The 18350-nt window shown below is 39.8% G+C and overlaps 1 protein-coding gene across 2 annotated transcripts in view; it reads right to left on the bottom strand.

The window, feature by feature from the left end:
- Positions 1-18350, bottom strand: part of lrrc75a (leucine rich repeat containing 75A) — a 62868-nt gene that overhangs the window by 16106 nt on the left and 28412 nt on the right. For both annotated transcript variants that reach the window (XM_051397589.1, XM_051397590.1), the window contains exon 3: positions 12797-12909. In XM_051397589.1, the coding sequence (XP_051253549.1) occupies positions 12797-12909 (113 nt within the window). The remainder of the gene's footprint in view (positions 1-12796; positions 12910-18350) is intronic.

The raw sequence follows: 18350 nt of genomic DNA, 5'->3' as shown, positions 1-18350 counted from the left end.
TCTACTCCTTACATTTACAAAACAGGCCTTCCCAACATACAGACTGTTGCACATCAAGCATGGCAGACGGAACAAGTCCAAACAGAAGTTGCAGTTAGCTTTGCACAGAAACAGCTGGTAGAAAAGTCCTCCACAGAAACCAAGAGACTACTTTCACTTTCATACATTGAGTACATTTCAGAACCTGTACTTTTCCCCTTCTACTTTAGTAAAGAAGTTAAATCAGTACTTCGGCTTTTACCGGAGTCTTTTCATAAACAAGTATCTGTACTTCTACTTTAGTGAAGAATGTGTGTACTTTTGCCACCTCTGCATGTCTCTTTGCTCTGCGGATACAACTGAAGAGGGAGAAAACTGCCTCAAGTTGCATGTTAACATATTAAACACCACAGGACACAAATCAGCCGGGGAATAAAAGACATAAGGGAGGATTTCCACTGATAACACAAGCACAGGAAAAATAAAGGCGCAAGAGGAAGTCCTGCTTGAAGAGTAAACCTGTTGTGCTATACTTTACATGACCATGAAACAGGAACAGCACGGGCTCTTTTATTTGTTGCTTCAAAAAAGCAAAATACATTTTATTGTCATTCAGCTTTCTGTCTTTAGTAACTGGACGGATTGTTTTTCATTGTGAATGAATTTTCCTTCCACTTTAAAATCAAATGACTTGTTTTCCTGTGTTGTGATTTTAATGTGACATGAGTAGATGGTCTAAATTCTGTTGCAAAAGCTAGAAATGAAAGCGACACAATTTCAAGATGATGAATACCGGCACAAAATAGCCGGGAGACATCTTGATGCTGCGACAGTGTCTGCAAATATATCACAGTGACAGCTGAAATGTCGGAAGCCACATACTTCCAAGCGTTTGTTTACTTGCTTATCAGTCCATGCCCATAAATGCCAGATACCACAAGGCTTGACTGATGTGGCACTTTGAAATTAAATGGGGCAAAATTACCTTTATATATGGATTTTTTAACTGAAAACCAAATATGTTTTTAAACAAATCAGCATTTAAAAATGTATTCACATTGTTTGGGTCCAGATGAAAACTACAGGCTTGAATTCATGTCTACCTTAGAAAAATCAGCTATTGCAGGTTTAAGTCTGGTTTAAAGTGGAAGTTTAAACTTTTTTTCTTCGATTTCATCATTATTAAGTAAATACTGATTGCACAGTGTAATAGCTATAGAATATTGACACTATCCAGTTAGATTGGTTCCCTAGATGCCTCGCTTTCACAATGCCACTTATTTTCCTGATGCTTTCTTTTAATATTAACGTTACTCCCCCCTCTGCCCTTAGGCCAACCCCTGCTGTAGTTACTTGTTAGTGCGAAGCAACAAACTATGTAATTACTGATAGTCATCTTAGTCGTTAATCATATTTCATTAGTCGGATAGTCGCATTAAACCAAAAACTACATCACACTCTGTTCTAGAGCTGCGACTTGTCACCGGGACCAAAGTGTAAAAGGACTGTAACAACACAGACCACTTACTACTTGTAGTTAAAGTTAAAGCTAAACACAATCCATCATATCCACCAGTATTTGTTTGGATGAACGAACTAAATGTTCAGTCTCCTCACAGGTTGTTCCAACACATTCAGAATCATTACCGCTTTTCCTGTTAGGATTGAACAGGCGGCTGTTAAAATATATATATTTAAATAATTAAATTAATATCGTGCCACAACTAGTCGACTATTGGCTTTATCTAACGACTACTAGTCGACTAGGGAAATCTTTAGTTGGGGGCAGCCCTAATAACTATACAATGTACATCATTAGTCTTTTCCAAATTCAAAATTGTGGCAATTTCATTTAACTTCTTCAGTGAACATGCTTCTTCATTCTCTCTTATTTCCAAAGTGGTGTTGATAATTTCTTCTTGGAAAACGGAAAGCGATCGGTTTGGGACAGGAGGGCAAACAATAATACCAGCACAAGGGTGAAGTTAAAAAGTCGTCTGTTTCCACTTTAAACCAGTCATTGGAGGGTTTGGATACGACAGAATCTTTACATGTACATGAAAAAAAGCACTGGGGATTTTTTTGTCGCTGAATAATCACAAAAACTTCAAATAGTGGTTCCAACCCTAAAATGGGCTAAAATATGTTTTATGAAGTCACTTCCTTAAGCTGCTTCTTTGCAAAGCCTACACGGCCTCATCGTGCTTTCATCAACAAATACTACAGACAACAAACTTCCTCCACTGTCAGAGCTTTCTGCAGGATCTGATTAGAGTAAATAAATGCTTGTGAGGGGTTAGCAACAAAAGCAGCAGTGATTGAGTGTGAAAGGGTACAAGATAGCAAATCGATGACTCTCTACAGGCAGGAAAATGGGCTAGAAACCAGCAATGCTATATTTCCAATAATTGCCTTCTGTCTGTCTGAGAGGAGTTTCTGTCAAATCATGCAGGTTCTTAATATTTTTATAACACTGCTGAAGATTGGCTTTAGGATATCAGAATAAATGTTTGCTCAGTATCAGCTGCTTCAGACTAGAACGCTGGCCTGCACTAGTCCAACCCTCACTTAAGTCCTCATGTCCTTCCCGCCCACGCAGACACAAAGATTTTAATATATATTAGGGCTAATATCCTCCCCGCCTGGTTTTGCCTGCTGGTAAAATGAAGCAGAGAGGGACAGACATTCTGAGTCAACACTCAACTTCTCTCTCTGCTGGCTGTCAGAGCACAGGTGGGAGGCAGCCAATAAATCTGTCTGTGCAGCAGCCACAGCCAGCCAGTCAGCAGGTGGCAGACACACCGACAGGCTGCCAGACAGACAGGTACAGACGCACAGACAGAACAAGGTGTATGAAGGCAGATAGTACGAGAAGGTATTATCATTTAAGGTGGAAAATGATCATTTGTGTGTGTGTGCGTGTGTGCGGTATATCAGTGTGTGTCATTGGTTTCCATGGTAAACAATGTTATGGTCAAGCAAAACCTCAGCAAGACCTCATTATTTCCCTGCCAACATCGTGAAAATGAAACGAGCCATTTGGAGAAAAACGCACAGATGCGAGACCCAGTAGGAGGCAGACACACAGGCAGACACACAGACAGACACACAGACAGACACACAGAGAGATTCAGGTCCAGGGCCAAACGGTCGACAGACAGGCAGTTGTTTACTCCTTGGTTGTCAGTCAGCATCTTGACTGTTGAAGCTTTTTTGGCGTGCTGCTCCTAAAATCAGTGGATGTCTGTATTGGACCCTCTCCAGCAACTTCATTAACTTCAAACAGTATGAGGGCAAAACTGGAGGGCAACATTACCCAAAGAGACTCAACCGCCCTGTTATTCTTCTATATTGAGGGGCTAACATGTTATAGAGCAGAATGGTTCTTTACATTTTATCAGTGTTTCATTTTTCTTTTGGGATGGTAAACTGTACCCAGCAGATCAATACGATGATGCTGAGCTGTAACATTAAAGCTGCACTAATATGTCTAAATTAGCAACGTATAAAAATGACTACATGTAATGTGAAAGGTGTCGCTCCAAGAGACAAACCCACAGAGAATTAACTGACAACTCTGTAGTTCCCCTCCTCTCAGCTCTACGAAGTGGTTCAGCATCTTTAGACCTTTTTCACATACAGCAGCCATTTGACAGTAGGGTAAACACAGGTGTTACACTAATTAAGATCCTGTTCCATGCAGCAAAGGGCTGCAGGTTGGAATCAAACCCAGGCCGCTGATGCAGGACTCTACCAGATTATCTAAACCACGTTATCTGGTGGTAAAAACCAAACCATACTGAACTACAGAAGAGTAACTGTGATGGATGTTTACAGGCAGTTTTAATAATTTTACTGTTGCCTTATTTTTCTCTTCCACATATGTTTGGCTAACCTGAGGGTTCGTTTGCTACCTGTTCCTTGCCCCATTGGACTACATAGTATCTGGCTGTCACTGTCCATCGGCTCTGATTATCTAACGGTGATATTTGAGGATACTGCTGGTGTGTCCTCAAGACCTGTTGAGTTTCTCATGCTCCATCTGCCTCTTCGTCTCCTGGCTTGCTCTTCATACTCAGAGTACGACTTCAATCAAACGCAGCTGACGGGCAAATAAAGCAAATTTCTTTTTAAGGAGACACGTCTCGTCCTTATGTTGTCCACAGAGTAAGCCTGCCCTGAGAATATCTGCTGTCACGCTGTTTACCTCACAGTTTTCTCTGCAGGGGTCCCAGACCTTGGTTGTAAAGCAGAGAGGAGAGCATGTCTGCTGGCTGCTCCACACGTTCAGCTGTGCAGCTGCCTCATTTCGGACCACTGAGTGGACTTGTTGAGCACACTGAAAGGAGCTGTTGTTAAGCAGCCAGACAACGAACAGTGAGCCTTGTTAATCCTGCTTCTTTTTTTTCGTGTCTCACAATCACAACTACTCTCGCTGAATAGACAATGACAAACTGCCCGCCAGTTGATTTACATTATATATTTATATTATTATATATTTGTTCCTTCCTTAACAGCAATGACGGCTATTTCCACTATTAAATAGTCTTTTTTCAGATTTATATCACTGTGGTCTGAGGAAAGAAGTTCAGATCAGATCCAGAGGTAGAGCTGCCAGGCCCAGCTGCGTCTGATCACGCCCCCGTTGTTGGCCCAGTACACCCTCAGAAAGGCCTGAATCTGGGAGGTTTTTTAATGTCTTCATCCAAAAGAGACAAATCATAGTAAAGATGCTGTTTGTTTAGCAGAAGATAGCAATATTTCTTCCGGAGGATCATCAACTTCTACTTTTGCTACTGCTGATAAAAAAATCTAGGCCTCAGTGAGGAGTCATTTCTCTTCCTCTTTGTGCATCTTTATTCTTCCACAAACAGATAAGAGTCTAAAATATCTGAGTCATGATGTTGGCAGCTCCGTCATGCTGTGTGTAACATTTAGTGGAGATTAACTCAAACTGTTGGAGAAAATACTGAACAATGTTACAATGTTGGCCTGATGAAGATACTGTCGAGCCAAAGAGAATGTGTAACACATATGGGAGATTATCTCAAACACATATCTCAAAGTCAAAGTGAAATTAGATTTCTCCTCACTTTTTGTTTCAAAGAAATGATACTGCAGCTATTGTGCATATCTTTCTATTTTTATAGAAGATAAAACAGTTTTTGGACATATCTGTGTCTAAGCTCCAGACCTCTGGGCGGGTATATGTCACTGCAGCGGTTGACTGACATCTGAAAGAAAGCGTTGCTAGGAGATGTATTTCCGTGGTGCGCTACTACCCGGAGCGTGTCATAGCCCTGTATAGCCTACATACAAGACATATTTCTTTTTCAGCAAGCCCACATAGCACTGGTTTTGTACCATTAGTGATTTAAACTGCCTCTTCATTCAATGGCAGGGCCCATTGTAAGTTTAGGTTTGTATTCCATTACAAGCAAGCGAGGCCCGCTAGCTAGTCCCACGTCACCTTTTGTTCATGTTATTGAACAGCGGCTGAGTCATCGGCTGCTCCTGCACACTGAGGCAGCATCTCATTACGCAGTCAGCTCCTCGACTGAACCTGGTGGTAAACCTCCTGGGCTTGGAGGTTTAGTACCAGGACTACGTTCACACTGCAATAGTCTACTTGCCAGCAACGTGGACCCGGAAATGTTGAGTACCGCAACGTTTTGTGATAGAAATGTACAGTACGGGTCCCCAGCATTTAGAAACTGCCAGATGCTAACTTGCATAATGTTTGGCAATTAGCATAATTTGCATTAATCACCTATATGAATAATGTTTCAGCAACTGCTTGGCTGATTTGGACAATATAGGAGTAGTATAGGGGGTTATTGACATTAAATACATTTTCAAAGTATGAAATGGCTATTTATACCAGAGGTGGCCATATCTCAACTCCAGATGGGTAAAATTTGTAAAAAGTTATTCATATGCGTAATATACATTGGACCAGCATTTTAGAATAAAGAAAGCTCAGTGTCACTGATGTGAATGTTCAGACGTAATATTTTGTGGGTTTTTTTGGCGCGCAGCATTTTGCCATTGACCTGTGTCTTTCCCGCTGCAGTTATGTATTAAGCATATAAATAACCTCGAAATTGACTAACAATGAATCAAAATCAGTAAACCGGAGGTACATGGAGTAAATGGAAATAAAACTCAGACCTGTATCTGAAATGGATCACGTATGAAAGTGTCCCTAAATCAGAACTGAAAAGATCAGATTCTGTGTGTTTGTGATGTTCACACTGTCATGAAAAAAAACAGATCACATATGAGCCTGCTGTCTGAACGTATCAGATCACTAAGCTTAGAGAAATGAAATCATAATAATTAATAATCAGGTTATGTTTCATGCAGATTTATTTCTGCCACTACAACCATCTTTGTGGATCTTGTAAATCCCATCAGTGCTGTGTTTACGCCTCCAATTCAGGGGTGGAGAATTTTGAAGTAGTGTGGCCTCCAGTGGAATAAATAATCAGCCTCTGTTGACATGTCTCCTCCTATTATTTGCGTGATCCTCCCCTGAATTCATATGCAATGAGGAGAGAGGCGCACCCTGCAGACACTCACACAAACTGCGACTGCTGGGTCTGCTTTATAAATGTATTTGGGGCAGAATGTGTCGACTCTGCGCCTGACAAACTGTGTTTTGTTCATCTCACTTGTGCAGCGTGATGAACATTTTGGTCCCTGGAGAAATTTTAAATTTGCAACCTGTATAAAATCAGTTTGAACATACTGATCGGGAGACATTGAGAAACAACTAAAATAAGTTCTGCATTTAATTCAAAAGATAAACAAACGTTATGAACGAAAATACTGTAACTCAGAGTTTTGAACATTTCCGTCATGTTAAAGAGATTATAAGTATCATATGGGAACTGTCCCTTTAACTGTGGACACCTGTGATGCACAAAGCTAAAAGACGCAGACCAACCTCAGAGTAACACCACTGTTACACAGTGGGAACAGAGAGATCACACACACACACACACACACACACACACACACACACACACACACACACACACACACACACACACACGCACACACACGCACACACAGGCACACACACACACACAGACGCTGACTACCATCCACAGAGCAAATGAACAAATCAGACACACACACGTTTAACACACAGCACAAACACACACAGGTAAAGGAGACAAAAGCATATCTCAGTTGCTAGGTTAATGATTGTGAAGACTTTAAGAAGTCTGTAGCATTTAGAGTCAACAGTATTATTTGTGGCACACACACACACACACACACACACACACACACACACACACGCCCAAGGGAGAGAGGTATTTTCCATTACCATCAGAATTTATCCTTGTAACTATCCATGAAGGCTACAGTTAGGTGTGGTGGGAGGTTAAAGATAACAAAAGACCATTCTACAGACAGCTTTTAAAAAACAGACTTGCATTAATAGACAGACTCTAAAGACCTTAGTAATAGCGAGATGTATTCCTGTGTGCCAATATTCAATTACTGCAGGATTAGTTAGAACTCTCTCTCTAACCTGTCTTTGAGTTCTTTGAGTCTAGCTCTCAATCTGGGTCTGTGTCATCAGTGTTAACTGAGGGCCGCTTACCAAAATTGAATTGTGGTGTTTTTTATGGTGTAGCAGGAAATGTTATCCAGCAACAGGAACCAGAGCTACATTGTATTTTGCCCGTTTGGAGTGACTGACGACCAAACTCTTCACCGCCTCCACCCAAACTGACACCAACATTAAAAAACAACTCCACCCAATTATCATCTCACAATCATTGACAGTATATATGAGAGAGAGAGAGAGAGAGAGGGAGAGAGAGAGAGAGAGAGAGAGAGAAGAGAGAGAGAGAGAGAGAGAGCGCTCACAATGGACAGTTATTGAAAAAATAGATCAAAAACCTATGACATCACTTGAGGCAATGTACCAGACCACTTGTTAAAAGAATATATAATCTCACATCAGTGAAGATTTAAAGTCCTTGACTAAAACAGCTGACCATATTTTAGTTCCTGCTGTCCACTCTACATGCCTGATGAATTTCATGAGATGTGGTATATTCAGTTGTGATATTGTACATGCATTTTTCCAATAAATTTGCATGCTTATAGTGCCTTTGCACACATAGCTGGCACTGGCTTAAATACTGCACTGACCCGTATGTAAGCCCAATTACAACTCCAATTAAAATTAATATTTTAGATCACATATGGTAACTTTTAAATATTTATGTCCAAGTCAGTTTAATTAGTGGATCCATCCAGTAAATGCAACTTTTTTAGAGTTGCTCCAGTCAAAAGGGAACTTTTGTTTCACAGATCCACATCTCTAACCCTTTTGGTGTGAATACATAATGACATTTGGTGTGAATACATAATGACATTTAATTGTTTTAGTCCTGGAGAGTAAGAGGAAAAGAGCCCAGGTTTTCTGATGTAATTACCAGAATATATTACATAGTCAATTATGGTGAAGATTGGACCCACAGTAAAAGAGCTTGGCCCGTTTCTCTGCTTTATCATCTACTTGTTGATTGCAGAAGTTAATTTGGGCTTTTCTGTTAAACAAATTTTGGGAAAAAGATGAGCCCACAGGATACAGAAAGTGGATGGCGCTTTGTCTGTGATGGGAAATGGGGATAGTCTTTCATATAATTCAAAAAGGCAGAAAAACCAATGCGGTATAGAATTTGAGTACACTAACGCCCAATTCAGATCGGATTAACGTTTCAGGGCCAAAGACAAAAAGAAAAAAAAGACTAAAGCTTCCCCAGGGGGGTGCTGGAGAGTTGAAGGGGAGGCAAAAATACTGCGTGAGGTGAATTTGAGTCAAAAATCAAACACATACTGATATCATTCAGTGTGACTTAAACTCCCTGAGGATATAATCATCTCTGATGTCCATAAATCTGCTAAGAAATTTCACTCACACTTCAGAAGTTGGTTTTAAGTCATCCCATTTTTAAGTTTTCTTCATTATTAAAGTAATCCAGTGTAGTTGTCTGTACATTCGTGGGCACACTGCAAACAGGAACTGCTCATAGCTGATTCGGCATCACTTTGCCATAATGTAAACACAGGCTAAAAACAAGGCTCAAGAGAGAACAGCGGTACATATCTGTAGCTGACGTTACAATCACCCAGAGTGATGAGCTTTTACAGCTCTCCTGATCGCTTCTATTGGTTCCCAAACCAGGGCTGTATGTTGCAACTTGTCTCCAACTATCAGATTAGTGAAGACTTTTTTGACTTTCCTTCATTTCCATCCAGCTGATAAAACAGTAGCACGACAAGTAGCTCTTCACAGGGAACAAACTCAGAAATCCACCTTAAAATAATGAGATGTTTGTAAAAAACAAAACAGTTCTAACAATCATATCACTGTAAGTAATTGTGCCTGTAATTATCACTGGGGAGGGGCTGAAACATTACCCACATACACGCTCTGGACAGGATTAAAACCAGCGACCAGAGCAGGTGATGTTAAAATCAACCCCACCTCCCTCTAAAGTCTGGGTGGAGCTTTAGAAACATCTGACCTGGCTTCATCCATCGTTCGAAAAGAATGATGATGTTAAGGGTTTTCAGAAGTTATTGACCAAAACATAACCACGCTGGTGATTGAAAGACGCCACAAGAACCCACAAAACTGTCACAGACACCTGAGCGGGCTGTCAGTAGATGATGTTGTTATAGTTTCTCAACAGTTTTTCATCTGCACAGAAACATTTTTCATCCTTTTTGTTGACTCCGAGACTGGCTGATGCAATCAGCAGAAAGACGTGTGTGTTGGTGTGTGTGTTAGTGTGTGTAGGGAGGGCATTAATGGCGTGTGTTCCATGCAAAAAGATGATTCAATCTAATCTCTTGCCCTGAGACTCAGAGTAAATGGGGCCTGTCTCTCCTCTGGCTAATCACTCTGACTGGAGTTCATGACAGCCTGAAGTACCAACTGCAACGCGGCGTTGATTAAATCCCATCCACCGGCCCCGAATTACTTACGATAATTACCAAACTCATTTTCATTTTCATCTCCAGCTATCATTTGATTCCATTATAGGTGAAACACACCTTTAACGGCAATTGTTTGAGCTGGCTATTTGATGAGACAAGAGCGACTGAACCTTTCTATTGGCTGTGAAAGCACTGACAAACACCCAAACAGACTCCGCGGGGATCCACTCTTATGGCTCATACTGAACCGTTGTTTTTCCCTACACTCGTGCAATTGTTTCGTAGAGGAGGTGGCACCTGGTGTTCATGCTAGCAGCTGAGGAGGAGAGATTTTCTTTTCCTACCAATCCTCCATTCACACAGCAGTGGGAATCCTCTCCCCAAATGTGTCCTGCTACAATGTCATTTTTCTACCATCTGCTCCCACCAGGATGCATTTTATAGCAGGTCTGGAGTTGATTTAGGTTGTGTAGCATCACACAGTGATCAGGTTTACAGTAACAGCAAGACAGAGGAACAGAAGAGTATTTTCATCCCTTTAGAAGAAACATTAATATGGTTATTATGGATACAAATGTGTCTATATTGCAACTTTTTATCATGCTTACATGGTTGATTTATTTCAGGAGCGATATCAGTAAAATGAAATATGGGTTAAGGTGCTTTACACTATCAAATCTGGTAAAGTCACTTCAAATCTCTCATTCTTCATAATTCACATGTTCTAAAGCCAAATGACTGCACTGATGATATGTCATTATCTCCAATATGTTCCACACTTTCTCTCAGTGTGCGAACAAATGTCACTGAAACAGCCTAATGAAGCAATAACTGAGTGGGATTTCAATATTAAGACACCTACAGAGCCATAGTGTGACATTCTCTCTCTATAATTTCTAAACTTCTAAATTTAAAGTGCAAATGATCTTGCCTGCTTTCGGCTGTTTTGGCACACAGTGGCTCTTTGTCTGGAGCAAGATTATCATCATACAGTCTTTGTCTTCAGTAAAACTTTTCTTCCACTTTGGTCAGTTGGTAGATGGCTAACGTGGAGGTGTGCTGATGAGGTTGCCACACAATCGCATGGTCATTGATCCTGTAGGGCTTACTAACACAAATCCGCCCTCTGGCTGCAAGTTGGAATACCAAGGCATTGAGTACATGTTGTGGTTGTTTGTAGCTGGTACAGCCGTAAGGTTAAGAGTTAAACATATACTCCAGTGAAGGAGTGGGCTACAGAAGTCTGGTGAGCTCGCTGCTCTCTAATGCCATACCTCCAGATTTGTTTCAGAACTTGTAGTCTTCAGCCCCAACTGTTGCTGACTCAAGTGACATCACTTAAGGCGATTAATTCCATTTTGTGAAGCTCCCTCTGGGGGAAAAAGGCTTCAAAAATTTTTTTAAAAAATTTTTTTTAATTCCCCAAAAACAAAAAAAAAATTGGGGGTTTTTCTTCAGTCCCCGTAATAAACTGGTACCATTTGATTTCTTTGCTAATGTTCCATTAAAAGGTGAGCCAACCCCAGTTTAGCTTAGGTTACAGTTAGCTAGTTGGCTGCCTTGCCTTGAAATGCTCTCGGCTAATAGAGAGCAATTGTTAGTTATACACCTTTGCTTTGAACATCATTAATTGCTGGCTAAAATCAACATTGTATGTCAAGCTCCTTTAGCTAGGGTTTTTGCTGAAAACCAATCCCAAAACCTTTCCATAGAAATACGTCCACAGGCTGTTACAGGCAACCGAGAAAGTCTGGGAAGGTCTTATTTTAGGGCTGCACAATTAATTGAAATATTATCAAAATTGTAATATGCCCAAACAATATCACACCATCATGATTTTAATATTTTTTTAAATTAAATTATTCAAAAATGATCATTTGCACACTAATCGTGAATCATATCAGTATCTGCCAAAATAATCGCAATAAACATTTAGCATATTGTGCAGCCCTAAACCCGAGTGATGAATAAATAAAGTAATATGTAAGTGCCTCAGAATGTATATGGCACCTTTAGTACTGCGCACCAGAGAGCACTGTCTATGTTATGGTTTTAGCCCTGCAAATACATCACATTAAATTGAGGAAGCTTTCAAAATATTGCTTCATTAGGACTTCATATCTCATTTGGTGGACAGCTTTCAAAAGCCTGAATATAATTCTTTGCTGGCTGTACTTTACAGAGCTGCAGAAACATATGGATTAGCTATTCACTTTTCATGACTGATTTGCATATTGTGTCACACTGCTGTGTATATCAAATCCATCGAAATCTCCATTTTCATTTGGCTGCAGGCCTTAAAAATGAGGCTTTTACATAATGCAGGTTCAAAGAGGAGTGTAGAGAAAGTTAACTGCTGCAATGCATGGTGAATAAAAATGACAGCCACAGCTTACAGATAAACAACATTTCACTTTGTGATTGGTATTGAAAGTCACACTGAAATGCTAACATAATAACACAAATAAAAACACAACTTAGGCAACAATGAATGCATAAATATGGGAACTATTTGACAGTAAGAGGGACACAAAAAGGCAAAAAGAGACACTGAAGGTGGCACAGAAGGAACTTATTTCACCTCCAACTGTGTCCCTGAGAGGGTGAGAAAATAGAGAGACAGAGACATCAGTGGATTTTTCCATGGCATCCAAAGGGGCAGCAGATGATGACACATTGGTGACACACTGAGATGTTAACGAAAACAGAGGCACATACTGTCCCATAGTCAGACACACACACACACACACACACACACACACACACACACACACACACACACACACACACACACACACACACACACACACACACACACAGGCACATACAGGCACACAGAGACACTCACCAGGCCTGAGGTTTCCTCTTGAGCAGGCCCTGTCTCCTCCACTGAGAGTGGGGGCTGAGATGGTAGGTCAGCTGACGACAAACCTTCTCCATGGCCCCGAGAGAGTCGCCCTCCTGTTGGAGACACACAGACCATCAGCTCAATTACAGAGGGCTGTCAGGTGATGAGAAAAACCTTCTGGTGGCCACACTGCAGGGATTCAGCTCTACAGTGTCAGTGGGGAGAACAGCTGGTTGTGTATCTAAACGTTCATCAGAATAACATAGATATGATTAACCAAAGTATGTTTTTATAAAGATCTGATTAGCACACTAGCAAGTCTAGATGGGTCATGTTTTCACGCTATACACAGATTTTGACTTTGGTTTAAGTGTCTAGTAAGTTCTGAAAGATGATCATATAAGTAAAGAGCTGCTGGAGGAGCCTGCTGGAGGATCTGGGAGCAGCTGGAAGTGTTGACATTTTTAAACGAAAACTCAGAGCCTACCTCTTCAGCCTGGCTTTTAACTAAGGAATGGTTTTTAAACATTATTTACCCCTTTTCACTCAATAATTGTATTTTTCTTTTTCTATTTTCTGTTACTTTATTTGAACTATTTCTTTATAATACATATGTATATATAAATATTTATCGCTCTTACTGATGTTGTTTGTTATTTCTGCCTGCTTTCAGCATAGCTTATATTAAATACTATTGTTGTACCTGTAGAATACAATAAATACAACATCATTGTATTAAATAAAAATAATAATAATAATAATAATAAAAATTCATATTGTGATATATATATATATAATATATAATATTGTGATATGATTTACGATTAGTGGGATGATCATTTTTGCACCCCATTTTTTTATTTTCACCAATTTGATCTTTATCAAAAAAATTAAAGTCTGTTGCGATTTGGATATTGCACTTGGCTATAGTGCCATTTCAATTATATTTTGATTAATTGTGCAGCCCTATGTTTAACAAATCTAGAGTTTGTTTTATTGATCTATTGTGTTTAAGATTTATAGCATAAAGCGAATTTACAACACTTATTAATGAAACAGGAAGACCTTTCTGCGGATTTGCATATTAAATAAAAAAACTCAATTCCAAATGGACATATGTATATTGATGATTGTCTGTGATATTTCATGCATCAGTCATCCCTTATTAAGATACTTTTATAATCATTAAGACTATTCTGTAGAAGAGCAACAAGTAATCATCTTCCCAGTGTGGTCGTAATGCGGGTGGTACAATAAAATCCTTTAAAGGACCTCTGTTACCTGTCAATCGTTCAGACAATCCAACATAAATAAGTGACAGGTATGTGTTTTGCATACCAGTTGTGTTATGTAACAGGTATAAGGCTTTGGCGAGGGAAAGGGAGAGGAAACGTCATGTTGGACACGACATTATCACCGAATATGACAGAGCAGTGAAGTGTTACAGCAGCAGACAAGAGAAAGACACAAGGATATAATTAAAGGATTTGAGCATCACTGGAGCAAATAAGTGACAAACACGCCTTCTGTCAATGTCGACTTTCTGATATGACAGGACACACACACACACGTACAATGTGAGGCTGGGGAATTGAACGCTACATGGTGCGTTGATTGGCCATGTCCATAATCGCTCCCTATTCGCAAACCTAGTGTGCTACACCACACTCACTTTGTGCTTTCAACTTGGGTGTCTGAACCGCACTTTAATGCGTAATGTCATGTAGTGCACGTAAACATTCATACACTGACAGGGAAAATGGCATGTGCAAAGCCTATACACCACTCTCACACAATGACATGATTTGCCTCGGCACCTCAGGCGACTGATATGGAAATTTCCTATATGTAAAACTACCTGTGTTGTTGTGAAGTGAAATAACAATAGATTAGATATGTCCGACATGTCAAATTCCCACTCCGTATAAAGAGTTTTCATCGTATAGGGAGCAGTAATGAGGAAGCAATTTCAGACAACAGAGTTACGACACACCGCTTCATCTCTACCCATCTGCCTCAATGTCACCACAACCCTCCACTGTACCATAACTGGATGTGTGTGTGTATGTGTGAAGCTTCCAGCCATATTGAAATGTATTTATTCAGGTGGTGAGTCAGGCTTGCAGGTCCCCATCATCCTGTCTAAAACAGATGGTGAGGGGAAGAAGTGATGTCAACAAAGACATTCAGTGGTCCCTAAACTGTGAGGTACTGCACTGTGCTGTTAAGGTCAGTGTGTGTGTGTGTGTGTGTGTGTTGTTTGGGCTTGCTTGGTAAAATAGTGAAGGGAGGGCAGCAGTTGGATGGTAAAGTAGAAAAACAATATTCTAGCAGACAGCGTTTGTGAAAGTGAATGAATTGATACCCAGAGGGAAGGAGACAGTTCTTCCACTTCCTTGGCTGCCAAATAAATTTCTTATTTTTCATGTGAACCTCAGATGACTGATATGTAAATTACCGCCATGTGAAATGACATGAAATAGTGTTGTTGCCACACAAACTTATGGAGTCACTCCAGGATCTCGCAGGCTTTTTTGGGATAGTTGCATTGTTGCGGCCTAAAATGCCTGATCTTTTCTTAATAACTGCAATGCATGTTAGTATGTTTTTAGCAATTTTACGCAATGAAATTGTAGGAGAAAGTGAAAATTTATATATATATATATATATATTTCTATAGCAGTCCCCAAGCAAAATGTCGAGTCAATGCGTCACCAAACTATATATATATATAAATCTTTTACTTAAAGCTGCACTAGTCAATATTTGTGTGATAACAATAACTATATTTACTATGTGTAATGTGACAGTGATCAGTTATAGAGACGAACCAACAAAGAATTGTCACACAGCTCTGCTGTTTTCCTCAGTACTACAGAGCATTTTAGCGTCTTTCAGCTCATTATTTTGGGTTGACAGGCCCCAACTGTTTTGGTTCTCATTTGCTTTTCATTTTGTTTAGTTGTTTACAGCAAAAAGGCTCTAAAAGCCCACTGTACACTATCTACACAGCACCAAGCAACCAGACAGACAATGTTAGCAACTAGCTGGTGAACATCGTGGAGCATTTAGCAGCTAAAGAGCCAAACATTTCCTTCAGGAGTAAAAAGAGAGTGAATATTAGACTTTCACCAGGTGGCTAAAAGCACAACTTCAAATGAATGCTAGTGCTGCACTCGGTCTGCTGGATGTGAACTGGGCGACCGCTATCTTTATATGGTTGTGACACGGTGATGGCAGAGTACGTTAACTTGTTTTAAGTTTTTCTGCTGACCAGCTAACAAGGCTACATACCAACACTATCGGATTACACAAGCAAAACACAAGACAGTAAACTTCATGTCTCTTAATCTTAAAGTTACTTATTATAACATTATCTTACAGCATAACACATCTTTCTCTCCACACATCATCCATAATTTAGCAGCCAATCCGACTGACATCTCTGGAACACCTCGAATAGTTAGAGTTGCTCGGTGTCTGTTTCTTGACACATTTGACGTATTTCCTCTTTAGAAGCTGATAATATGTCAGTTTTGTGTTTCACCGCCAAAAATATCAAATCAGGTTTAACATGGCAGTCTGGATGCATTTATTCATTTGCTCTATTCTCATTTCCATTTTCCTCTGTTGGATCATCAGATTGTTTGCGTTTCCCATTTCCTTTGGGTTGTTAGAGCAGGAATAGCCCTCATAAATAAGGACCCTTCCCATACCCTCCCACTATTGACCAGTTGCACCCTACACACAGATTGCCATCCATTACACTGCCTCCATTCTCTGTACTTTACAGAAAGTATTTATTTATTATATTTACATTTAACACAACCTTGCTTCCCCTGTAAAGTCAGTTGCACATATGTGCTTTTATGTTAATGTGTATATTTTTAAACATATGATGTTCATACATATTATTTTTTTTATTATTTTTTTTTCATCCAGTTACCTAATTTGTCCTGACACCTGCAATAAAACTGTATGTATATGTATGTACTTGGGGAATTTATTTTCTCATTCTGATGTCCTGTAATCCCATAATATCTCCCTGCTGTTGTTTCACAGTTCCAGTTTTCTTTTAAGGGGCGAGAAAGCACAGTCACTCCTGGTCTGATGAAAACCTTTTAAAGGGCATTAAATAAACTCAGATATTCATGGATGTCAAGCTAAAAATACAATGTCCTTGTTGCAGAAATATCGACATTTTGGAGATGGAAGGTTTTCATTAGACGGATATTATATTCCTTTACATCAGGGCTGCCCAAAGTGGGGCCTGCGGGCCAGAGTTGAACCGCCATATGATTTGATTTGGCCAGATGTTTATAGTGAAAAAAAAATAATAAATAAATAAATATAAATATATATATAATATAAAATCACTGTTTTATTTTTTGTGTGGTTAAAATTATCTTTAAATACGTACAATTCCTAATTATATTTCTATAATAGTAATAGTGGGCAGACTGACACAGGAAATTAGTCAATTAAGGGAACTTTGGATTTTGGCATTTTGCCTAATAACAATACAATTCGTTATGTTATAATGCTACAATATGTTTGCTTTTGGCCCATTACCCACCACTGTAGTTTCTCTACATATATGATCATATAACCAGACACATTTTAATTGTCAGTGTCTAACCAATAAGTGATATTTTAACTTTATTTTAAATTTTTTAGACAAACACTTCAGATGGCTGGGGTTCTTGTCGGTCTGTGTAGTCTCAGTTGAGACGTATTGATGTTGTGTTTTGTACCGACACTCGTGGTAATGTACAGTAAGAGAGGCCTCATCATGTCAATAAAGCTGCATGAATTGAATTGTGCTGAAGTCAATGAGAGAGAGCTCGGGTCAATGAGAACAACAGCTGCAGCAGCTGGTTGGAGCCTCACTGTGGCCTTTTCTACATTTCACTGCATCCAGCTCTCACTCTCTCTCATCCTCTTCGTTTCGTTCCCTCTTTCTCTCTCTCAGCATGTCCTCTCTCCTTCTTCCTGTTGTCCTGCCTCCCTCTCTCTTGCTCGTTACATTATTGATACAGAACACATCTATGAATCTTCCCAGTCTCCAGAGAACTGATGACCTCTCCTCTCTCTCTCTGTCTCCATCCCTCTCTCTTATTTATCTGTCTGCTTCATCTCTATTCCTCTCCCTCAGGCTAGCCTGCTGATAAAGTTAGTTTGCACAGTACAAATGGAACCATTACTTCAGAGCTATTTTTCACTGTATGCCCTGTATCCCCTGGTAAATTACTGCTAAACTGTTCCTCCATTCTGCAGATGAATTGTTTGGATAATTCAATGTTATTGCTCTCGTTTCAGCGGTCAAGAGGTGCAGGGAAAGACCTGGCTGACTCAGAATCATGGCTGGATCTCTGATCTCAGGAAGAAAATAACTTTATAGAGGCGTAGATACGCAGACATTGATGCCTGTTGTTTTTGTGGGAATTTTGGGACGGGAGTCAAATGTTTGTTGTACTCAATGCCCTTGGACCATCAAATAAAAAAAATAAAAAAAAAAAAAAAATATATGTGGTTGTGAAAAGTCTAAAAAACA

The sequence above is a fragment of the Dicentrarchus labrax genome, unplaced genomic scaffold (assembly GCF_905237075.1).
Source record: "Dicentrarchus labrax unplaced genomic scaffold, dlabrax2021, whole genome shotgun sequence".
NCBI lineage: Eukaryota > Metazoa > Chordata > Actinopteri > Moronidae > Dicentrarchus > Dicentrarchus labrax.
Note: the sequence above shows the minus strand (reverse complement) of the source record. Positions and strands in the feature narration are given on the sequence as shown.